Raw genomic sequence first — 22,271 nt, 5'->3', positions numbered from 1 at the left:
TGAATTACACGTTCTGATGCAGTAATTTCCTGACAGCTTTCTGCTTGTAACACATTCTCTTTGGCATTGTTAAACAAAACAAACTTGAATGTGTTTTGAAGGACAAGTTCGGAAGAAAAGAAACCTACATGCATACCCATTGATTACATATCACTTTCCAGCTCGCGTTTGTTTTCGGAAGTATTGAATTAGAATAGTAGCTGACGAAGAGCTATCAGGGCCAAATTGTTTGCACATTTGATAACAATTATTTTTGCCGCCCAATTACCGATGGACGTATCTAATGCATGAACCATTTTAACTTTATTTGGAAAGCGTGATTCTGTTAATGTGTTGCACATGCTTTATGAGAGGCATCATTGACTGTTAAAATATAGTAGGTTTCAGCAGGACACTCAACCAGAAGAGTTGATGGCCAGTGGTCGAGACTAACAATGGACTAGCAGCCAAAGGAAAAATGTGCTAAAGGTCACTCTTGCAATTTAGACTATCCTGGTCCCTCAAGTTTTCGTCTAGTTCAACAAATAACTAAACTTTACTTCATTTGGACATCATCCTATCCTTTGGCAATCCCTCATGGAGTGTTTGCTGACACTAAGTTGTCGATTCAGTCTACGGCACGCTGTTTATTTGGACATCCGCCGCATTGAGCAATCGATTCAGCTCGTGTGCACGAGCTACATGGATATGTTGCCATCACAAGATCGTGAGAGGTGGCAGTGGTTTGGGGAAGAATTCATACAGAATCGGCTAGATCGTGGCTAAACCGTGAATCAGAATATTTATTTATACTGGAGGAGTTTACTGAATCGATGCCAGTTACAGTGTTCCATGAGTATGGGGCCGTCCATAAATGACGTCACGTGATTTTGGACGATTTGTGACCCTCCTCGTCAAACGGCGTCACAAAAAGTCAGACCCCCCCCCCTCAAAAATGACGTCACAAAGCTCTGCCCCCCCCTAAAAAAAACATGCTTCAAATCGCTATAAACTATTGTCATTGTAGTGCGTATTTAATGTGCCGCTGCACTCTAATGTTGTAGGAGAGAACATTCATTAAAAAGTCTATTTAATTAAGTAGAACGTGTTGTCTATATTTATTTAAAGTTGCACATTTTGATGTGACGTCACAGTTCTCACCCCCCCCCCCCTCGTCACACATCGTCACAAATGTCTGACCCCCCCCCCCCCCAGGTGCGTGACGTCATTTATGGACGGCTCCTATGTTGGCTTTCACAACCTGCTCCACTCCTGTTCTTCAGGTCACGTGACACAATACATGGTATGCAAGATTTTCTTGCACCTCCGATTAGCACGGTTGGCTACGTACGGTGCGAAAGAAGTTCAACGTAAAAAACGCAGAGGAGCGAATAATCCAGTGGTTACCTCCATCCAAACACCCCTGGATAGCGCCCCCTTGCCGTACGTGGACTTAAGAGCAACTCTGGAGGCAAGAGTGAGCATATGGGAAGAGGGTTCCCTCTGGAGGAAAGTGTAGGGAGTAAAACCAGTTTCAAATGCTGGTTAATGAGGTCGACCTGAAAATGGGAGGTTCTATTCCACATTTCCCAGGTTAATAATATGCTGTAGTAGTAATAATGTAAAAACAGGAGCACAAAAATGATCCTTCTGGTCGTGAGACGAGTTCGGGAAGATTCATCCCACTCCTCGTCGCTGAGTTCGGAGTGGCTGGAGGTGCTGACTGACTGAGCAGTGGGAAAAGCGCTCTGGTTGATCTGACCCCATACTCTTAGGTTTTTTCCAGTAAAGTCACGGAGGTAAAAAATAAAATTAATAAAAGTAATAATAGAAATAATTATTTTATTTTATTTCTATTATTACTTTTATTAATTTTAATTTTATTTTTTACCTACGTGACTTTATCGAAAAAAATCTAAGAGTATGAATCCTTGCAGTCACGAAAGCTTCAAATCTGATCTGACCCTCTGCATCGCCTGGCCTGATTTTCAAGGAGACTCTGAATGATACGCACTTGAGATTTTGACATAAATTAATAACTCATTGATTTTTCCCTAAAGCCAAAATTAATAATCTAAAAACAGTTATACATCGTTATTCTTGGAAATGTTGATTGCAAGCCGCGTGTTTAAACCAAATATGTGCTCCGGTTAATCCGAAATCCAATTGAGATCACTCCTACAGTACAGTAGTTGCACATACTCTTTAGTTCTTTCGGTAAAGTCACGTAGGTAAAAAATGAAATAAAAATGAATAAAAATAAAATAATAAAATAATAAATTTTTTTTATTTTATTTCATTTTTTACCTACGTGACTTTACCGAAAGAACTAAGAGTACGAATCCTTGCAGTCACGAAAGCTTCAAATCTAGAAGTAGTTGCATATCTTTGCAACAGTGAGCAATGTTTGATTGGCGTGGCTCTGTAATACAACAGGATCAATACATTCCTGACTACACATTTTTGTTTGTTCATTAACAAACAACATTTTCTTAACTTGAACATAATTTATACCTATATTAGTGGTTTTTCGCATTGACATCCGCGTACAAATGGATATTTAAGGATTATCCAGGATTTTGAATTATCCGAAGTCTGTCTTACCCGTAACTATCGCGGATAATTGAGTCAACTCTATATCAGGTTCCACCAGCTGCAACCCCAAGGCCTCTGCCCAACGCCCGGATATTTAGTCTTAGCTACATCAAGCTATGTCTAGCAATAGCCACCACAGTGGCGAGATGTTAACTACCTCGCCTGGTATACAGGAGGTCTACGGTTCGATCCCAACCCTGACGCCTGCTGCTGTATATTTGGAGTTCGCATGTCTCTCTCTCTCCCCGTGGTGGCGTGGATTTTTCTCCGTGTCCTCCGGTTTCCCCCTCCCACACACATTTAGAATCAACATCACGCGTTTAGAGTATTTGGCTGCTATAAATGTCCACGTGATAAGGCACTTCGTTGAGCTATCATTTGTGGCCAGGTCACTTCTGTAAAAGAGCTACATAGCTCAATGGGCCTTATCTGGAAAAATAAAAAACGTATTTTTAAAGATGTAAATCTCATCACCTCACCAGGTGTACAGATTTTGGAGGATACCCTCGTCCCACCCCAGGAGAGGTAACATTGCAGGCGTTTACACGCTGCAATACAGTGCCCGGTTAAGCTAGTGCGGGACCTGTAGCATTATGTTATAAAGGGGCCCTAAATAAAAATAAAAACATACATATTAAAATAAAAATGTTTTACTTGCATATTAAAGTAATTACATGTTTTTATTTGCTATACAGCTGGTGGGGGGGATGTGGGGTGAGGGGGGGGATGTAGGGTGGGGGGGATGTAGGGTGGGGGGGATGTGGGGTGAGGGGGGGGGATGTGGGGTGGGGGGGATGTGGGGTGAGGGGGGGGGATGTGGGGTGAGGGGGGGGGATGTGGGGTGGGGGGGATGTGGGATGGGGGGGGGATGAGGGATGTGGGGTGGGGGGGGGATGTGGGGTGGGGGGGGTGTAGGGTGGGGGGATGTAGGGTGGGGGGGGATGTAGGGTGGGGGGGGATGTGGGGTGGGAGGGATGTAGGGTGGGGGGATGTGGGGTGGGGGGGATGTGGGGTGGGGGGGATGTGGGGTGGAGGGATGTGGGGTGGGGGGTGTAGGGTGGGTGGGGGGATGTAGGGTGGGGGGGATGTAGGGGTGGGGGGGATGTGGGGTGGGGGGTAAGGGGGCGATGTGGGGTGGGGGTGCAGAGTCACGTGGTCGTTCCGGCCAAGCAACGGTCGGCGCTCGTCTCAGCCAATCGACGTCGCGCACCGGGTTCGGCGACGCCTTCTGATTGGACGGCGGCGAGGTCACGTGGCCCGCGTCGGTCGATTTGAAATTGAACGTCTCGGGAAAGAACCGCGGCCCTCTGTGGACGATCCTCGCCTCATCGAATTGATGCGAAAATTGAACGGCAAAAGTCGTAAGTCGTCTCACGTTTAGTCGTAAGACGTCTGCTGCCTCCCGTTTCGTCTCGTCCGGTACGTTATAATGACGTTGGGAGCCACAGTGATTTCGGGTTGGCGTCACGGGACATCCTTTGGCTTCTTAAGCATTGCGGTGTTGCGAGTTTTTGGGCAATAACTTGAGGGGTTTGGGCCGATCGTGACCTCGCTGGGAATTGAATTAAGTTTGCGACTGTTTACCAAGTTGTGTATGCAATGCTGTGTGTTAAGCCTGGGAAGTAGTTGGGTAAGTGCAGTACATGAACTTGATACTACGACTGATGCTCCTGCTGTTGTGGAGTGACTCATGCAGCCAGCTATGGCTACAGGGTTTGGTGGTGGTACATGTTGTTTATGACGTTTATTGTGAAAATTCGGTCACAGTTCCTATGATCACTGTTACATTGCTTTTATGGCTTTATTTCGGTGATTTCGAAAAGTTTACTGGTTTGGCCATGTTTGTTTGTTGTAGTACAGAGTTAGACTGATGGCCTTAATCTAAGTTGTCTTGTGGTTGTTGTTGTTGTTTGACTTGCATCCCACTGGGATTTTTGTACACAGCGTTGGTGTACGGTGCTTTTTCTGCAATATTTTGCTGTCTTTTCTTGGATTTTCTGTTTGCACTTAGTCACATATTCACTTTAAGATGTTTTCTTGTTCGTGTTTTTGTTTGTTGCGGTTGCACCCGATTCAAGAGCCGAATGGCTCACAGGGCTATATACCAAATAAATGAACTTGAACTTGATGTACATGTGTCATTAGCCACGAAATATTTACTTGATATAAACAATCAGGAAGGTGGCCAACACGAGGATATTTGGTCAATACTCGATACCATGAATGATTGTTTTTATGTAAGAACCAGAACTCACCACGCATATGACGGTAACAGCACTGTTACAGACGCCGTCCAGATATATTACTCCGATGACTACGATCCTGAGTTTGTATTCTCATTTTCCCTCTCTATTCATTCATTGCGGTAGTCATTTAAGCTGGTGATGCATCTCCTGAACCTGGTTTTTCTGGTTTGAAACGTAACAAAAACAATCTGCATTCACGGAATGTCTGTAATGTTTAAATGTGGAAAAGCCTCGCCGAGTGAGGGTCCTGCATTCATATCTTTGGTACATTCTATTTCTAAGGAGTTCTAATGCGTCTAACGTTACACGTGTGACTCTGTGAATGTGATATTGTACGCAGGTAACTTCAAGAGGCTGCAGCCATGGATGTGGTTATGACATTCCCCATTTGCAAGGCCGAGGACATAGTGACCATGATGAGAACCCACATTCTCTCTGAGGCTGAGGGAAAGAGCATCTCAGAAAGTGACATACTCCAACCAAAGGTATGGGTTTTTTTACTTAAAATAATTAACACTCCGAGGCTACTGGAAAAATACAAGTTACCCGGGGTAGAGCAGCAACAATTGTTGTTTCGTGTTGCCAAGGGTTTGCTGCTAACCTTCACCAACCCACACTGACTAGCCTAGTTGATTCAATATTTGGTCATTTTGAGAGGAGATTGGAGATGATCTGCACTGCCCATTCTGATATAATGGCTGCAAGATAATCACATGGAAGTAAAATTCGAGTTCTGTCTTTGTAGAAAACAATGTCTTGTCGCATTTTATCTCATTAACTGTTTAGTAACACATCTTGGTTATTCCGGTAAAGTCACGTAGAAGGGAAATAATAATGAGAATTGTATTTTATTATGTTTTATTTTTATAATTTTATTATTTCCCTTCTATGTGACTTTACCGAAAGAACCAAGAAGATGAATCCCTGCAGTCACGAAAGCTTTAAATCGAATAATGTTTAGTAATAGATTTCCGTCTAAATTTTTTACCCATACTATCCTGGTAGCGAGTTTACTTGGCAAACGCCACGAGCCCCTCGGCTCCCTTGTTTCCCCCGTGCTGACGTTCACACATCGAACCAAGTACTCCTTTACGCAGTACCAGTTAAAATATCACTTGGCAATATTGTCAGAAGTGGCTGGCAATTGAACTTGGGTTGTCAGGTTTCGAAATGCTCTGCGCTCACCACCGCTCACAGCATTAACACAGACTCCAAAAGGTTTATATTTAATCAACGCTTATGGTTTCAACAAAGGTTTTACATATGCTTTAGAGTAAACTGTACGTGCAATTCTGTAGCTGCTACATTGTTTACATAAAGTTCGACAAAAATGGAATGAAATCGATAGTTTAAGATATTTGTGGTTTACTCTGCTGCATTTGAAACCAGCATTTAGCTCACTTGAGGTTTTGTTTCAGCACCAATGCCAAATGAGTTAATTTGATGTTTATTTTGCCGGCTAATTTTTTGTCGTCCTTTGCCTTGTGTCCTTGTAGGCTGAAATGATGCAGCACTTGTACATGAGACTGCTGCAGTCATTGTTACCCCTAAGGAATGAGAACTTTTTCCTGGTAAAGTAACACTTGTTTTCTTTTAACATTGGTGTCTTGTAAAGCAGACTGCATTTTTTTTAACCTGAATGGTTTTCCTAGAAAACGGTACAAGACTAGTCAAAGTGTAAAATGATTAAAATGTGTACAATGCTATGGGTTTTAATATACAGACTTTTAAGCATCACTGTGTTATGTAACTATCATTTTCAGAGCCCTTTCACGGAAAATGTCTACGAATTTATGGAAGGGACCATTTTTCAAGTCAACTTATTTGCCTACATGTAAGCATAAAGTTAATTGTCGAAATGCTTTTTTGCAAACAAATGTTGTTATGTCATTTGTAAAATGGTAAATATATTTCTAGGAATGGTAATGATATTATGTTTTAAAATGGATAGTGAAACTTAAGCTATGAAGTTTGAAGTAAGCACGCGACTAAAGGCTTCGCAACCCCAACTTACGTAAGAGTAAATCTCATCCATTGCTTTTCAAATGTAAGAAAGAAATAGAATGTAAACAGTGAATGCCACTAAACCACATTTGTAAAACTTATCTGAAGTTATGTTTAGCTCGTGGGTACATGGTTAATTCAGCGTGACAATTGTACACGATACTTCAGACCTTTTCTATAATTTATATTGCTCGGTAACTAGGAACTTAAAAAAAACATTCTCTGCCTTTTAGCGATGAAAATATGGACAGAGGTTGTGGTGTCTAATGAGTTAATTGACTAAATGTTTTTTTTTTTCCAGGGAGAAATTCATGCCCCGTTGCAAGGTTTATGACTTTAAGAGGAAAGATCTTAATTGTCCCAGTATGTTTCTTCCTGCACGCATTTCGATCACCTGTGCATCACAGTTGTGTTTGCTACATACCAGTTATTTGTGTCTTTGGAGTGTGCTCGAGAAAAGTATGCCGTGTTTTTAAAATCTTAATGTTTCTAAAATGTCTTCTTTTCCCATCAGCTCCAAGGCGGACTCTGCGATTCTGGAGTGCTGTGAACAATTTTTTAAATTTCAAATCAAGTAGCAGTGAAAACTTTCGGAAGCAAGCAGAAAGTCTGGTATGGGATCTTGAATACGAAAGCAGTTTGTTGGCCTACCAAAATTATGCTTGCAATTTATAGTGTGCTAATTGTATCTTAAAAAAATAATGCCAGATTTGCTAAGAATTATATAAAATTGTACAGCTGCATGTTAAAGTATCCCACTTTCATTTTTGATCGGTGCAAAATGTTTGTAATTCTAAGTAACTAACGTAGAGCGCTTTCAAACAGAGAGAGGAAGTGCAGCATATTCAGAACTTAAAGAAAAGAAATGAAGAATTGAAAATCAGAATTGACAAGATTAAGTAAGTACCTTTTTTATTTTAAAAGTTATCAACAACTAAAACAGTACTTTATTTCTAAAGTAAATATTTTCTTGCCATATACCAAATACATATGTCGCAGTATTCCAAAAGCATATGTATAAAGTTGCCTGTGTTGTAGGTCCTGTACATCTGCATTGCAGACATCAAATATGTAAAAAAAAAAAACTTTTGCAAATATAAAGGGAATATCGTTAATTTTAATATAACATTCCACTTCATTACTTGGGCCGATTATCATATGACAGTCTGATAAACTTGGTCTACAAACATTTTCCGAGATCATTGGCTAATCGTGTGGTGTGGTTTTTATTTATTTGTAGGATGGTGCCAGCCCAGTTGGAAGCCGAGATTGCCCCCCTAGCAGCGGAGGTTGCCAGCCTACAAGAAACTGTCGACCAGGACCTAAAGAAGACAGTGGTACAGTACTGCTCTGTCAATCGCATATCCGCCATGACTAATTCACCGCTCGCACACAGTGCGGTTTTTATGCATGGTGTCTGTCATTTTATATAGATCATATATCCAATCTTTTCACTTAACTACTTTTTCCTCAGTCCCCAGCAACTTGGATATGTGCACAATGTGCTGTAGAAAATCCTTGTTTCAGATTTAAAAAAGCTCTTTTAAATTTAAATAAGTGAATTCTGATCATATACAATAAAACCTTGGATTGCGAGTAACTTGGTCTGCGAGTGTTTTGCAAGACGAGCAAAATTTTTAAATAAATATTAATTGATAAACGAGCGAGGTCTTGCAATACGAGTAGTACGCGTATACGCCTTGTCTGCCGAGCGTCACGTGATCACAACTGATATACGAGTGCTTTGGATTACAAACACGTTTCCGGAACTAATTATGCTCGCAATCCAAGGTTTTACTGTACTGATACATATTTACGTCTGATCAACAGCCACAACTGATATCAAGGTATTTGATCAATCCAGTCCCAATCATAAATAATTCGGTGGAATCTGTCATGTGCAGCATAAGCATATTTTAGCTTGATACTTATGCAATCCGTTCTAAATTTACTTAAAATGAAATGGAAGTGTATCCTGTTGCCGAGTAGGATTTATTTGAAGGACGCATACATTTTTTTCATCAATCTTGAATTAAACAATTAGACTAAAACATGAAGAGCACACTGGGTACACAGAACATATATGTGTGAATAAAAATGATTGCTTGTTGTTTAAGATTTTTGAAGTTGCAGTTATGTATGTCCCCTCATAAAATGTTTGATTTATCTTTGCAGACCAAACTTGGAGAGGAGTGCGCCAACAAAAAGTGCGAATTGGCAGAGAAGACAAAATTACTGGTATAAAAAAAAAGTTGACCATTAGTCAGCATATATTGCACAAACTTTGGAGTAATACATGATAAAAGTCGACACTCGCACTAAAGAGTCCTCGCCCAAAATCATGTTCCTGACCATAATAACTGGACACTGATAAATGTTTTAACTTTCTTCACCTCGTTGAAATTCTCAGAACGATATCAAGGTGGACTTGGCCACAGCCAAAGAGAACCAGGCCCTGCTTCGCTCGCAGATCGTGGAGTGTCCCGAGCAGCTGAAGGAGGAACTTCGCCGGCTCAAAGACGGTGTCTTGAAATTGAAATGCCAGAAGGTGACGATTTTTGTTTTCATTCAAAACGGTGGCTTTTTGTAATGAAGGCTTCCTCAATTATATTTCCCTCACAGTGCTACAGTTGTTGAAGAACCATGAATTTATATTATATTGTGCAGAACATTTTACACATTACTCTAAACGCGATAACCATTGCAGACCGCTTATAGAGACTGCTTTGAACATCAGACCTTTGCCACAGTGTCAGTGGTGGACTATCATCGAGCTTCTTTGCAGGACCTTTGTTTGGAAAGCATGTACGTTTGCATAATTGCTGTGCTTATCCTTCAGGCTGAAAAGAATAAGAGGTTTTGCGAGCTGTCGCTGCGCGTGAAGGCAATGCAAGACATGCTTGAGTCCTTGGAAGTGTGCCTCAAGTTGATGGAGGGATGTGAGCGGTACTTGGAGGAGCAGAAAGTCGTCTTTAAACACGTGAGCTGGATTTGTCATTCCTGAACCTCTAGAAACACCAAGTAGCTTAAACTACTTTTGATAATTCGGTGCCTTAAAGCTTTTTGTTGTAATTATCTGCCAAAATAAACCACGGTTAATTAGAAAGTGCCTTTTAGGTAACTTGATTCTCCTGAAGATATCTCTTAAGTTAAGGGTAGTTCTGAAATGTTGTCTTGATTAAAATTTGATTGTTTTCATGTTTATTGGCATATTAAAAGCACCTGTATTGGGATTAGACCATAACAATTCTGATGAAAGCTTTGTTTTTTTATCTATTGAAAGTCACACCTGCACAGTCTTTGGAAACTCGCTTAATTTAATTAGTATTTTGAATGCAGTGTACAAATTATTGGGACATTAAAATATGATCCATATATTCATATCTTGTAACATGCCCTGATAGCATCACCGCCGTGAAGATGGAGTAATTGAGCTCACATTCTTGCGTAGAAGTGAAATGGATTATGGTATCACAGGTGGCAACAGTTTATGGAGGCCGTCACTCGGCAGTGGATGTATGGTGAACTTCTTTTGCACCATACGTAGCCAACTGCTAATCAGAGGTGCTGGGATGGGTGGCCCATGGCTGATGATGATCTATATAAGTGAGAGAGTAAATACTGTAATGAGTCACTTAGTGCTGTCAAATTTGAGAATGAAGTGTGAAATGCATACCACTGCAGTGTGCCCGTGTGAGCATTGTTTACTTGCGTGGTTGCTTGACAGTTGGAAAAACTGGGGGGTGAGGTGGACATGAACGTGGAGAAATTGAGGACCTTGACTGCGAAAGAGGACCACCTGAAACAAGCGCAAGCCACACGTCAGGACCAGCGGTCAACGATTCAACTCAAGTCCGAGAAGCGCAAGCAAGAAAATGAGAAGGAATTGCTGAACTGGCTTGGGTATGTCAATTCAAGTCTTCTGGATAGTGTGTTATGGACTGCATTTCTATTCTCTTATATATAAGATATACACCGTACAATGGGAGAGTAATTAACACTATTTAAGGGTCTGGATTTGTGTAAAATATACGGTCGCGTTTAATGAAGACGACTGGTGTAATTTTTAATATAGAAAATAACTGATTATACACAAGGAGTGGTGGCGTAGCAGTTAGCTCATTACACTATGAACCCGATCTGAGGTTTGATTCCTCACCTCGGGCATAATTAACATCCGTGATGAGTGATTGTCACGCAAACTCTGGTCATCCTCGCAGCGGCTTTTGGCTAACCATTGAACAAAGATGGTCACTGCATGTCATACTTTCAGATGTGCTTCTGTGGCCATCGGGAACCCTCTTTCTTCCAATATTAGGAAGCCACTGGAGATATACACTTTTAAATCTAAATTGAAAACTAATTTAGAACTGCTTTTTGTGTTTTGCTTCTTGTCCATTCTCCACACCTCCGATTTAGCTAGTTCGGTGCAAAATAATTTCAACAACATACATTAAATATCTGATCTGGTTGTGCCCCCCCCCCACTTCCAACCTGCTCTGACCAGCTTGGTGAATATTGTCACGATTGATATTTTATGGCGAAGCCTTCATCCAGCAGCAGATTGATGAAGACCCTGAATTATTATACACTTTAAATGCATGTATTGTGGTAAATTATTTAAATTGGTTCATCGTTACATGCCTAACCATTAAGTCACCAGGTCTACGTATGACTAAATCTTTAATTTCACCATGAGTTCTGAAACGGACAAACTCGTTTTAAGAAGCAGTTCACCAATTCCATCTGGCAACTAAAGGTTTCAACAAATATAAAATTTGTTAGTGTATCCCTTAATCCGAATATTCACCTAAGTCACTTCTGTCACTGGAAGGATCCTATCCAGTGACAGAGGTGTGTGTTAATCTTTTGGTCGGCAAAATCTATTTCCAAGTATTGATGGGCCCTTAATAAGGAAAAGGTTTCCACATCCCTACATATTGCATTCATAGCTAGGACAAATACTTTTACATAAATAATGGGAGTCAGGGAAAGCTCGGATGCTTCTCAGTTTCAAAATAGTTTCTATTAATGGAATAAGTTTCAACATGGACAATTTGAACCACGAAATAAAACAAACCTTGGATTATTAAGTCTCTGTTTTGAAAGACCTTCCTAAATTGGTCTTAAGAGGAAACGCCTCGCAGATACTATCCTAACTCTTCAGTTATATGCTTGCCTCTCCCATACACTTCACTCTTCCTTAAATCACACAGTGCTGTGCTCCAACAATCATTTTCAAATTGTGTGCCCGATCTCCCCTCCCCATCTTTTCCTCCCCCTCCCCTCCCTAGTCTTTTGTCGATAATATAATCACCACTTGTCATTTACCACTTGTCTTATTGGTTCTTTCGGTAAAGTCACGTAGAAGGGAAGTAATAAAATAAAAAAATAAAAATAAAAGGTCCGTCGAGGACCTGGTTTTCACCTGAGGACGGCTGCTTGCGTTGTGGCCGAAACGTCGTGAGAATTGTTTTATTATGTTTTATTTTTATTATTTTATTACTTCCCTTCTACGTGACTTTACCGAAAGAACCAAGAAGATGAATCCCTGCAGTCACGAAAGCTTTAAATCGAAATTTACCACTTGGTTACACTCAAACGTTACCACGGTTCCTAAGATAGTTATCAGTCGTGTGTGTTGCATTGTTAGTAGCTTGTCTGCTCTGCAGATGGAACTAATAATTAATTGAAAGCCATGTGATTGTTCGGATTTTTTTTTTACAGGGTGATGGAAAGGCTAGAGGAAAAACGAAAAGCAAATATTGCACAAATCGACATTCTGCACAATAAAAAACATCAATTGGAAGAACAAGCAGCGGACGAACTGCGTTTTACGCAAAACGACAAAAGAAAGGTTAATGTAAGTTGGATAAAAATGGTAACAGCATTATTATCATTAATTGAACAGAAGTGCACCGTTCATTGACCAAAATAATAATTAGTTTTCCATGAACTGATGTATTGTTATCAACTCAAGTGCATTGTATTTATGAGGTATGACTTTCCTTCCCCACAATTCATTTATTGCGATTCCATTTACCTATCTATTACTTGTCGTCTTGTGCATTCTATCCCATTATTTTATCATTCTGTATAATTTGTTCTGTCTCATTTACTTAACCTCAATGTATTGTTTGGATATAATTTGCACAAAATGCAAACATATGTCATGTGTACAATTTGATGCACAAGCATGAATATATATTTAATGTAAAATGATGAGTATCATTTTGTTATTGGTACATGACCAGTATTCCATCTTTTTACCTGTGAATTTGAACCTTCAAGCTGAAAAAGTCTGAAATACGATAAATGTACTTTACAACATATTCAATCTCCATTGTTGGCGCCATGTTATGCTGATTCGTTCAGCAATATAAATATCAACTTGTAAACAGTTGTTTCCCCCCCCCCCTCCCGTTTGTTTGGGCTGTACCTTGTTTGCCACGATATCTGACATTTTGCTCCACACGTTTCGAGCATCTTCAGGAACATTACGGTACCTGAAGCTCAAAACCTTTCAGTTGCCAAAAGCTATAAGCACGTGTGAGCGGAACATCACGTCAAATAACAACCAAAGACACATTGGAGAGCTCCCCAGCACAACTGTAAAACCCCACGCTGTACTAAACAGCTGATTTTTGTTCCACCAGGAGAAGTTCAATGGAATGCTTCAAGCAATGAATGAATTCCACGCAGGAATCTTCACGCAACTGGAGAAGCACAAACTGGACCAAGCTGTGATCTGGGAAAAGAGAAATAAATTGGTGGAGAGCTTAGGAAAAATCCTTTCCACAGACTGATTTTCTGATATATTGTCTGCATATAAATGTCATTGTGTACAGTCTATTGTTGAATGTGTTAGGTGTGTACAACTTAGTTTTGCTTTATTGAAGTATTAACAAATTCACGTGAACATGTGTTTTTTTATTTGTCATTCATGTATGTCCATAATAAAGCGTAACTATTCTCTTTCTATTTCTAAATGTATTTAATTGTATTTCTGTAATTTAGTATTTGTTCTCATTTACCCCCTGAGAGAGCGATTCAGAGCTGTGGAAACTACAAACTAGCGGGAAGGCAGCCAGAATGGCAAAGCAATTGGTCCTGTGTTGGGATAAGATCTCTCCAAAAAATTAAAGTATTCTTGAGACAACCGATGACCTGGCATTTAATGATCTTAGTCCCATTGATTCAATAAAAGAGAACTCATCGCTCTATCTCTGCTGTGATCATACTCTGGTGTGTTCCCTCCTTTTGGGTAGTACTGTCATCGCTTTGTTACATGATGTATCTGCAACAAAACGTTGATAGTCCATTGGCACATCTATGCGCGTATTTACAAATCCTCACTGAGCAGTGTCGTGAAGTATGATCACAAAACACCTACATTGCGTTGGAAAAACATCGTCCAGCCGTTGATTGATAAAAGGGCTGCACATGCACCAGTTGCTATTGGTAAGCGTTACATTTTCACAAATCTGGCGAAGTGCGATCATTGTATCATAAATCTACATAACTGCATTCATGATTGCTAATGTAGTTGAATGTGTAATGGACCTTCACTATAGCTATGTGTAGGGTTCAACCCTTGATAGACCAAACCCGGACATTCTTCAACCAGGCTCGGTCGATCAAAACTGCAGAATAAATTACGGTACCAAATCAATTCCTGGCCAGTTGGTAACCCACAGCGACCCGATGCATACGCATAATTTCACGTGCAATAAGGCTTTTCAGATGAGTTTCAGTTCGTGGTTTTGGGGTGCAAGGTTCATAAATTAGCATGCCATTTTAGTCGCAGATGAGAGCCACGGATGTGAACATTTTTTTAAAGTCTAGATTTGAAGCTTTCGTGACTGCAAAGATTCATATTCTTAGGTTTTTTCGGTTAAGTCACGTAAGTAAAACATCAAAAAATATATATAAAAAAAAACGTGAATTTTTATTTTGATGTTTTACTTACGTGACTTAACCGAAAAAACCTAAGAATATTTTTTTAAAGTGACAACCCATTCCGCTGGCTCTGGGCTCATAATAGTGCATTCCAGGCTGTTGACTCAACGCAGTGACGTCATCTCAACAGCTGTAAACCGTTGCCGTGGCAACAACAGTCTTCGCCCCCCCCCTTCAATGTAATTTCCCAGTGTGGATGGGGGCAGGGGTGGAATGTTTATCGGCCGTGTGTGTGATTGGCTGAGCCCCTATTGTCCGCGTGGGGGAGATGAAAATCCGCACTTTCTATTGGCTGGTGGCTCTGCGCTTAGTTGAAGGTGTCCCTGACTCCTCTTCAGACCATTAGGGAGGGGTTTGTTACCCAGGAAGGAACAGTGTTATGTGCGGTCATAAATATAGTGGAGCCGTGTTTAACTTCTTGGTCGCATTTCAAAGGGTTTTTACCTCCCAAGATTCCAACGCTATCGCATTCCCCCCCCCCTCCCCCTCCAACGTTTTACATAACCTTATGTAAAACTAGACTTGAATTATATTATTGGTTCTTTCGGTAAAGTCACGTAGAAGGGAAATAATACAAATATAAAAAAATTCTCACGCCGTTTCCGATTGCAACACAAGCAAGCAATCATCATCAGGTGTGAAAACCACAAAGAAAATTTGAAGGAAAAAAACGCCACTTTTTTCAAATTTTATTGCTGTGGTTTTCACACCTGATGATGACGATTGCTTGTATTGCAATTCGAAACGTGGGAATTTTATTTTATTTTTTATTGGTTCCCTACTACGTGACTTTACCGAAAGAACCAATAATATGAATCCCTGCAGTCACGAAAGCTTTAAATCAAAATTTAGACTTGAATTGTCAACGGCTTCCCACTGAGGTCATGTAATCCGTAATAATCACGGCCGGGTCAATCAGGGGTCACCAGAGTGTTGATTGAGCTACTGAGCAGTTGTAGAGGCAGTCGCCCTCCAGCAACAACGGAGGGCAGAGGAGTGACGCTCACAACAACGAGCGGAGCGCCTGGCGGATAAAATGCAGCAAACTGCCACAGTAACTGTGCCCTAGGGCCTACGAAAACTATAGGGCCTACTAAAAATAACATTTTACCATTGACCATGTTTTGATTTAAAGCTTTTGTGACTGCAGGGATTTATATTCTTGGTTCTTTCGGTAAAGTCACGTAGAAGGGAAACAATAAAATAAAAATATATATAAACAATAAAATTCTCACGACGTTTCGATTGCAACACAAGCATTCATCATCATCAGATGTGATGCCTGATGATGATTGCTTGTGTTGCAATCGAAACGTCGTAATATGCTATTATTTTAATTTATTATTTTATCTTTAGACGTGACTTAACCGAAAGAAACAAAGAATAATTCCTGCAGTCACGAAAGCTCCAAAATCAAGATTCATCAGATGTGACTTTACCGAAAGAACCAAGAACGTTGACCATGTGTTTTTGTTTATATGATGAAAAAATGTAACCAATATATCTTCTTGAATAAATATGTTTAAAAAGCAAGGGTAGGCACAGTGTATATACAAAGAGGCAGAGTAATGTCAATGATTTTTCATAAGGTGGAAGAGATTAACACTGAAGATTAACTTTTCAAGATTTTTTCAATGCTAAATTAGAAATGACATCTTCAAATAGTGTGTTTTGCACAATATCATTCTGTAAAGACAGTATTGCAAGGGTCGTAACAATGGGCAGCAGAACCATACAAAGTTATCACTGAAGGCCTATGTAACAGAAGTCCCTAGAGCCTACAAGAACCTTAATCTGGCCCTGTCAGGTATCCAAATCTTAATCATGGGCGTGTGCATCTTGTAGACTTCTACCAGCGCTAGTGATTGTGGAGTGGTTAAAAGTTACTGCGTTACGAATCTCGCCACCTGAGTTCGGTTCCCTGCCATGGCTGACATCATCTGGACCGGTCCTGGTCTCATTCATTCACCAGGGTGGTGAAGTATGGTCAATCATTCGCCATGACCGACATGCCGTGGGGAAGACTTCTTTCAGCAGTAGATTTATATTTACCTCTGCCACCGAATGCGAATCAGCGATTGTATTCGCATACATTTTGTGGTAAAATATGCGATGAAAATGGCCCATTTCCTAAAACGTGCCATAGCTATAAGGTACTCTGTGTTTACTGATAAGACTGTTGTTGAAAGATGTGTTGAGGTTTTGTTGGTGTTGTTATTTGCGCTTATGCGTCGTAGGCAGTCCCTCGAGTTGGAGGGTGACGTCCATCAGGTTTAGTGGTGGCCCTTGAGGTGGCTGAGGAGTCTAATTCTGGATCCGCAGATCTTTGGGCATCGAGGGCACGCTGGTCCGCAGGTGGAAGTGGAATCCGCAAGTGCCGGGTTGGTTTTCCTTTTAATTTATTTTTTTGGCGTCGATCCACTTCGGCATCGAGACGTTGTTCGGTCTCGAAGTGGGCCACGTCCTGGTGGATGCAGTGCCGCCACCCCTAGGCAGTGGGCAGCTTGCTGCTCCTCTCAGTCTTGAAGGGTGATTTTCCACGATTCCGGGAGGACCTGAAGGTTAACCTTGAACCGCACTTCCTTTGCCACCTTCCCTCGTCCGCTGACCATTGGAGAATTGGGAGAAAAGGATGTGGTGGGGAAGGCGTTTCTCAGGCATCTGGATGCAGTGGCCTGACCACCGGAGTTGTTTTCTTTTATAAGTATGCCCCACTGCCAACGCAGTAGGACCAAATCATTATATATTTTTGATGAAAATAGATTTTGGCGACGAAAAATCAACCGCATCAGTGTTTTATTGTTGTTGCCTCATTTCAGATTCGTCAAGCATCCGGCTTCCTTAGGCATTCGGCTTCCTTAGGCATTCCAATGGAAAGGGCCAGGTGGGGGCATTACACGGCACCACCACGTCGTGCTCAAGCCAGTAAATATTGGTACAGGGTGCCGCAAGTGGCGAGATGTTATCTCCCTCACCCTGGTATGCAGGAGGTCGTGGTTTCGACCCTGACACCTGCTGTATATTTGGAGTTTGCATGCCTCTCTCTCTCTCCCATGGTCGCGTGTATTTTTCTCCGGGTAATCCGGTTTTTCCTCCACGTTTAGAATGAATATTACGTGTTTAGAATATTTGGCTGCAATACATTTACACACAAGCCACTTCTTTGAGCTATCATTTGTGATAGCTCAAAAAGGTGGCTTCTGAAAAAGAGCTACACAACTCAGTGGGCCTTACCTGGTTAAAAACAAAGTGTGATCGTCATGACTCGAGTCTGACTCGAGTCCAAGTCACATGACTCGAGTTCACACCTCAGAGGTGGGACAAAGTCATTGTTATGCAAGTCCAAGTCGAGTCTGAAGTCATCAAATTCATGACTCGAGTCTGACTCGAGTCCAAGTCACATGACTCGAGTCCACACCTCTGGCGAACACTACCTTGCTGTGACGTTTGGTCCAGAAATACCATGGCCGTTAACTAAACTTGTACGGTACCTATATGAATAGAACTGAAAAAAGTGCGAAAAAATCATGGACAGAAGAATGCTTGAAATTACATTTGAGAGAGAGAAAGAGGAACACGTGGATTACGGTAGAGATCATACGCGGGTTAAGGCCATCACCCGATCTATTAAGAAGGGGAATTTGACATGGGACGAGACGCGACACGGCCACAAGGAGGGATGGACGATTTGTCAAGGAATAGTAACGGCGGAGTTCACAGCCAAGGAATTGGTACGTGTCAGAGAGTCCATCCGCCAAAGGAGATGGAGCCATGAGATCACTTCGCTTGCAGACGGATCGTTATAGTTGGCGGCGGCTTGGGTGACGCTTTCATCTAGCAGTTGATTCATCATTGATTGTGATGAAAAGCGAATTAAGTTCAACATACAAGGAATCCTCTACTTACGAACTTTAAGAGATACGAACTAACATGCCCGTATGTTCAGTTGCCTGTTCGGAACGAAAGTCGTAGGTTCAATCGCCCCGCAATAGATGGCTGTGGTGGCATCTACATCTGCAGAACGTGAAGAACCAGTGGCATCTACAGCTACAGGAGATTATATAACCTTTAGTTTATATATTCTTGTTTATTTCGGTAAAGTCACGTAGAAGGGAAATAATAAAATTATTATTTTATTTTTGTAAAGTCACGTAGAATATGAATCCCTGCAGTCACGAAAGCTTTAAATCAAAACCTTTAGTTTGCATGCCGTACCACATGGTTGGAATCAACAGGAGTTAAGTTGGACTTACGAACAAATCGACTTACGAACAGACCTATGGAGCCGAACTCGTTCGTAAGTGGAGGAGTCCTCGTCCAAAGACAAAGATCCACCGTATAGCCTTTACATAATGTTGGGGCAAGTGCTGTTAGCGAGCAGCTATGAAAGGCCGAGGGGGTGGGTGGCCAGAACCACTCCCAGCCGCCTTTGTCTCCCCAACTGGCGATGTTTACTCCACACCGCACCAGGTACACTGGTATTTTTGCACACAGCGTTGGTTATACGGTGTTTTTCTGCAATATTTCGCTGTCTTTTCTTGGATTCTCTGTTTGCACTTAGTAACATATTCACTTTAAGATGTTTTATTATTCATGTTTTAGTTTTTTGTTTGTTGCGGTTGCACCCGATTCAAGAGCCGAATGGGCTCACAGGGCTATGAACTTGAACTTGCGGCTGAGTCGACCTAGGGGGAGGCCCAGGTCACCACCAACCCCAAGGTTTTAACCTCCGACATCTGGCAACGGCGTTCGTCATCTGCACCCCCCACCCACCCACGCCTCTTGACTCACCTCGCCCACACCTCAACCCAGTGGGAGGGGGAGGGTGGGAGGGGGGGGAGGGTGGGGAGGGTGGGAGGGTGGAAGGGAGGGGGCGGGAGGGTGGGAGGGGGGTGGGAGGGTGGGAGGGGGGGGAGGGTGGGAGGGGGGGGTGGGAGGGACGGTGGGAGGGGGGGTGGGAGGGGGTGGGAGGGGGGTGGGAGGGGGTGGGAGGGGGGGGTGGGAGGGGGGGGGAGGGTGGGAGGGGGGGGAGGGTGGGAGGGGGGGGGAGGGTGGGAGGGGGGGGGAGGGTGGGAGGGGGGGGAGGGTGGGAGGGGGGGGGGAGGGTGGGAGGGGGGGGGAGGGTGGGAGGGGGGGGAGGGTGGGAGGGGGGGGAGGGTGGGAGGGGGGGGAGGGTGGGAGGGGGGGGGAGAGGGTGGGAGGGGGTGGGAGGGGGTGGGAGGGGGGAGGGGGGGTAGGAGGGGGTGCCTCGTCCGCCTTCATTCCACACTTTCGTTGCGGCCGAAGGGTCCCCTCCCGGTGCCATTACGCATCTTTTTTTAAAAAATATATATCTTTTTAGTAAAGCACTTTGTTTAAAAATACAAATTAGTATTTGGGTTGTCGCGTCTTAGTTTTAAGCGGGCGGGGACGTGGATGTTAAGCCAGAGGGCGTTGTGTTTGGATCATGCAGCTGTGTCTTAGAGCGACGGACCTGCTGTTAATACGCGTACCAACATTCTTCGCCTTTTAGTCGAGGTAAGACTGCACACGCAACATCGGTGTTTCGTTGAGTAGGCGTACGACGATATTGTGGCAGTGCGATTTTTTTCGTTTTTATAAACGAATACGTTTAAATTCATTTAACGATTTGTTTGTTTCGAGGCCCGAATGCTTGACCGGCTCTCGGATAGAAGCTCCTGCCGGGGGCCTCGCTCCCTCGTCGGTAGGACGGTAGCACCAGCACGGTGGGCAAGCGCGTAGGCCGCTTATTTTCATTTTTATTTAATCTTTAACATTAAGTCTGAGTAAAACAAAACATCGCCTGGAATGTGTACGGCTTCGTCACGTCTCGGAAGCTAAGTAGGGTTGAGCTCGGCCCGTACCTTTGATGATGGGAGACCGATAATTCCAGGTGTTGTGGTCTTACAGTGAGGGATTATTACATCGATCTGTGCGGCGCTTTGAGTGTTATAACCTTGTACACGTGGTGGGGTTTCTCCGGTTTCTTTCCACAAGCCCAAACACCAATGGAATTGGCCAAACATCTCTATATAGCAGAACACTCAAATAGTATTTGAAACCTAGGCTTCCCCGGTTTAAATAAAGAACAGCGTTATTAATGCGTTTTCTCGTTTTTACGTGTTTGCAGGTTAAACAAGATTGTCTTTCTAATTAAGCTTGAATCGAAGATCAGGGAGAAGATTCATACGCTGCGCTCAACATGATGCCTGTGAGTATATTTCATATATATACATCTTCACGTTATCTAGGTGAGAACAGCCGTGTCGTCTCGTTTATAAAGCAAGCTTGGACCACGTTGCATACAACACTGTTGTAAATACCCTCATAGTTTTAATTGTAAATCTAAGCTTGGTCATAATGTCACTTGAGGTGTTTCTATTAACTTATGCAATCGGCCGCAAATTAATTCGGCTCTGTGGTTTGTTGCTTAAACCTGTTTTTAATGCGACGTTTCCATTTTGTAAAGCAAAATAGTAATTATGACGAACTAAGGAGAGATGTATTGGTGACTCGGGAGTCGTGATAACTTTTAGCTTAACTTTGGTGCATCTCATCTGGGGTATGCAATTTATAAATACACTGCAATACAGTATATCGAATGACTGACTAATGGCCAAAGCGTTCTTTTAGAATGCGAATGAGCACAGATTTGCGTTGGTAAACAGTTTCACATTGAAGTGACTACAAAAACACGTGTAGTTGTTTGCATCCTGATCCCATCTAATGGGTATGAAGTTGCAGGTGTGACATTTATTAACGAAATGACTCTTGCCATTTTTCTCCCGGTCCTCATCGCTAATTTTTTCTCTCCTTGGGCCATCATTAAAACCAGAAGCTCCCTCGTTCTGACATGAATGTGAAATTGTAGTTGTTTCTCTGCATCCTACACCAGCCATACGAAAGAAGAATTTTAAAAACTCCATATTCACAATAAATCCTTCACATTCTGGTTCACCACTTTGAACCATCTCCTTGAAGGGTTCCCCCTCTGCCCTGGTGCTGCCCATGTTAATGAATCGCTTTTTCCCTAATGAGATTTTCCCCTTTTCTTCAGACAAGTAAAAGCCACGTGTGAGTGTGCTTATTTCCCCCCTTGTCTGAGTGAGGTACCACTATTGCCTTCTCCATTGTCTCTTCATTTCTGATCCTGTCCAATATTGTGATCCCTGAGATCATCTCACCATTGTGCTCCCCCTGGACTTTAGAGGCCATTCTACAGAAAAAAAGACAAAGATCCCCTGTATACAGTAGCCTTAACAGAATGTAGGGGCAAATGCTGTTAGCGAGCACCTGTAAAGGCTGGCACGGCACACGAGGGGGTGGGTGGCCAACACCACGCCCGAACGCCTTTGTCTCCCTGGCGATGTTTACACATCGCACCAGGTACTCATTTGAGGCTGAGTTAACCTAGGGGAGGCCCAGGACCGGTTCAGATAATCGTCACCGGTGTTCACCGTGAGTGGGAATCGAACCTGGGTTGCAAGG

At 42.4% G+C, this 22,271-nt stretch overlaps 2 protein-coding genes across 7 annotated transcripts in view; both read left to right on the top strand.

The window, feature by feature from the left end:
- Window positions 1-3,838: 3,838 nt before the first annotated feature.
- Window positions 3,839-14,047, top strand: NUF2 (NUF2 component of NDC80 kinetochore complex). 3 transcript variants are annotated; one of them, XM_061568543.1, is made up of 14 exons: window positions 3,839-3,993; window positions 5,161-5,305; window positions 6,317-6,391; window positions 6,584-6,654; window positions 7,126-7,187; window positions 7,339-7,436; window positions 7,650-7,723; window positions 8,065-8,161; window positions 9,000-9,062; window positions 9,235-9,372; window positions 9,664-9,804; window positions 10,552-10,727; window positions 12,552-12,687; window positions 13,481-14,047. In XM_061568543.1, the coding sequence occupies exons 2-14, from the start codon at window positions 5,183-5,185 to the stop codon at window positions 13,628-13,630; spliced, it is 1,404 nt and encodes a 467-aa protein (XP_061424527.1). In that variant the 5' UTR covers window positions 3,839-3,993; window positions 5,161-5,182; the 3' UTR covers window positions 13,631-14,047. The 3 variants fall into 3 exon arrangements, with proteins under 3 accessions (XP_061424527.1, XP_061424528.1, XP_061424529.1); XM_061568544.1 differs by having other exon boundaries at window positions 3,845-3,935; XM_061568545.1 differs by lacking the exon at window positions 3,839-3,993 and adding an exon at window positions 4,052-4,204.
- A 5,986-nt stretch (window positions 14,048-20,033) lies between these two features.
- The window catches only part of LOC133352794 (apoptosis-stimulating of p53 protein 2-like), a 50,389-nt gene continuing 48,151 nt past the window's right edge, over window positions 20,034-22,271 (top strand). For all 4 annotated transcript variants that reach the window (XM_061568695.1, XM_061568694.1, XM_061568693.1 and 1 more), the window contains exons 1-2: window positions 20,034-20,300; window positions 20,914-20,994. In XM_061568695.1, the coding sequence (XP_061424679.1) occupies window positions 20,986-20,994 (9 nt within the window). In that variant the 5' untranslated portion in view covers window positions 20,034-20,300; window positions 20,914-20,985. The remainder of the gene's footprint in view (window positions 20,301-20,913; window positions 20,995-22,271) is intronic.

This window comes from Lethenteron reissneri, chromosome 41 (assembly GCF_015708825.2).
Source record: "Lethenteron reissneri isolate LAM-NWPU_2019-01 chromosome 41, ASM1570882v1, whole genome shotgun sequence".
NCBI classification, from domain to species: domain Eukaryota; kingdom Metazoa; phylum Chordata; class Hyperoartia; order Petromyzontiformes; family Petromyzontidae; genus Lethenteron; species Lethenteron reissneri.
Note: the sequence above shows the minus strand (reverse complement) of the source record. Positions and strands in the feature narration are given on the sequence as shown.

Coding starts and splice junctions, on each gene's coding strand:
- NUF2 (XM_061568543.1), top strand. CDS start 5,183: ATGGATGTGGTTATGACATTCCCCATTTGCAAGGCCGAGGACATAGTG. Junction 6,392..6,583: donor GGAATGAGAACTTTTTCCTG/GTAAAGTAACAC, acceptor TATCATTTTCAG/AGCCCTTTCACGGAAAATGT. Junction 7,437..7,649: donor GGAAGCAAGCAGAAAGTCTG/GTATGGGATCTT, acceptor GCTTTCAAACAG/AGAGAGGAAGTGCAGCATAT.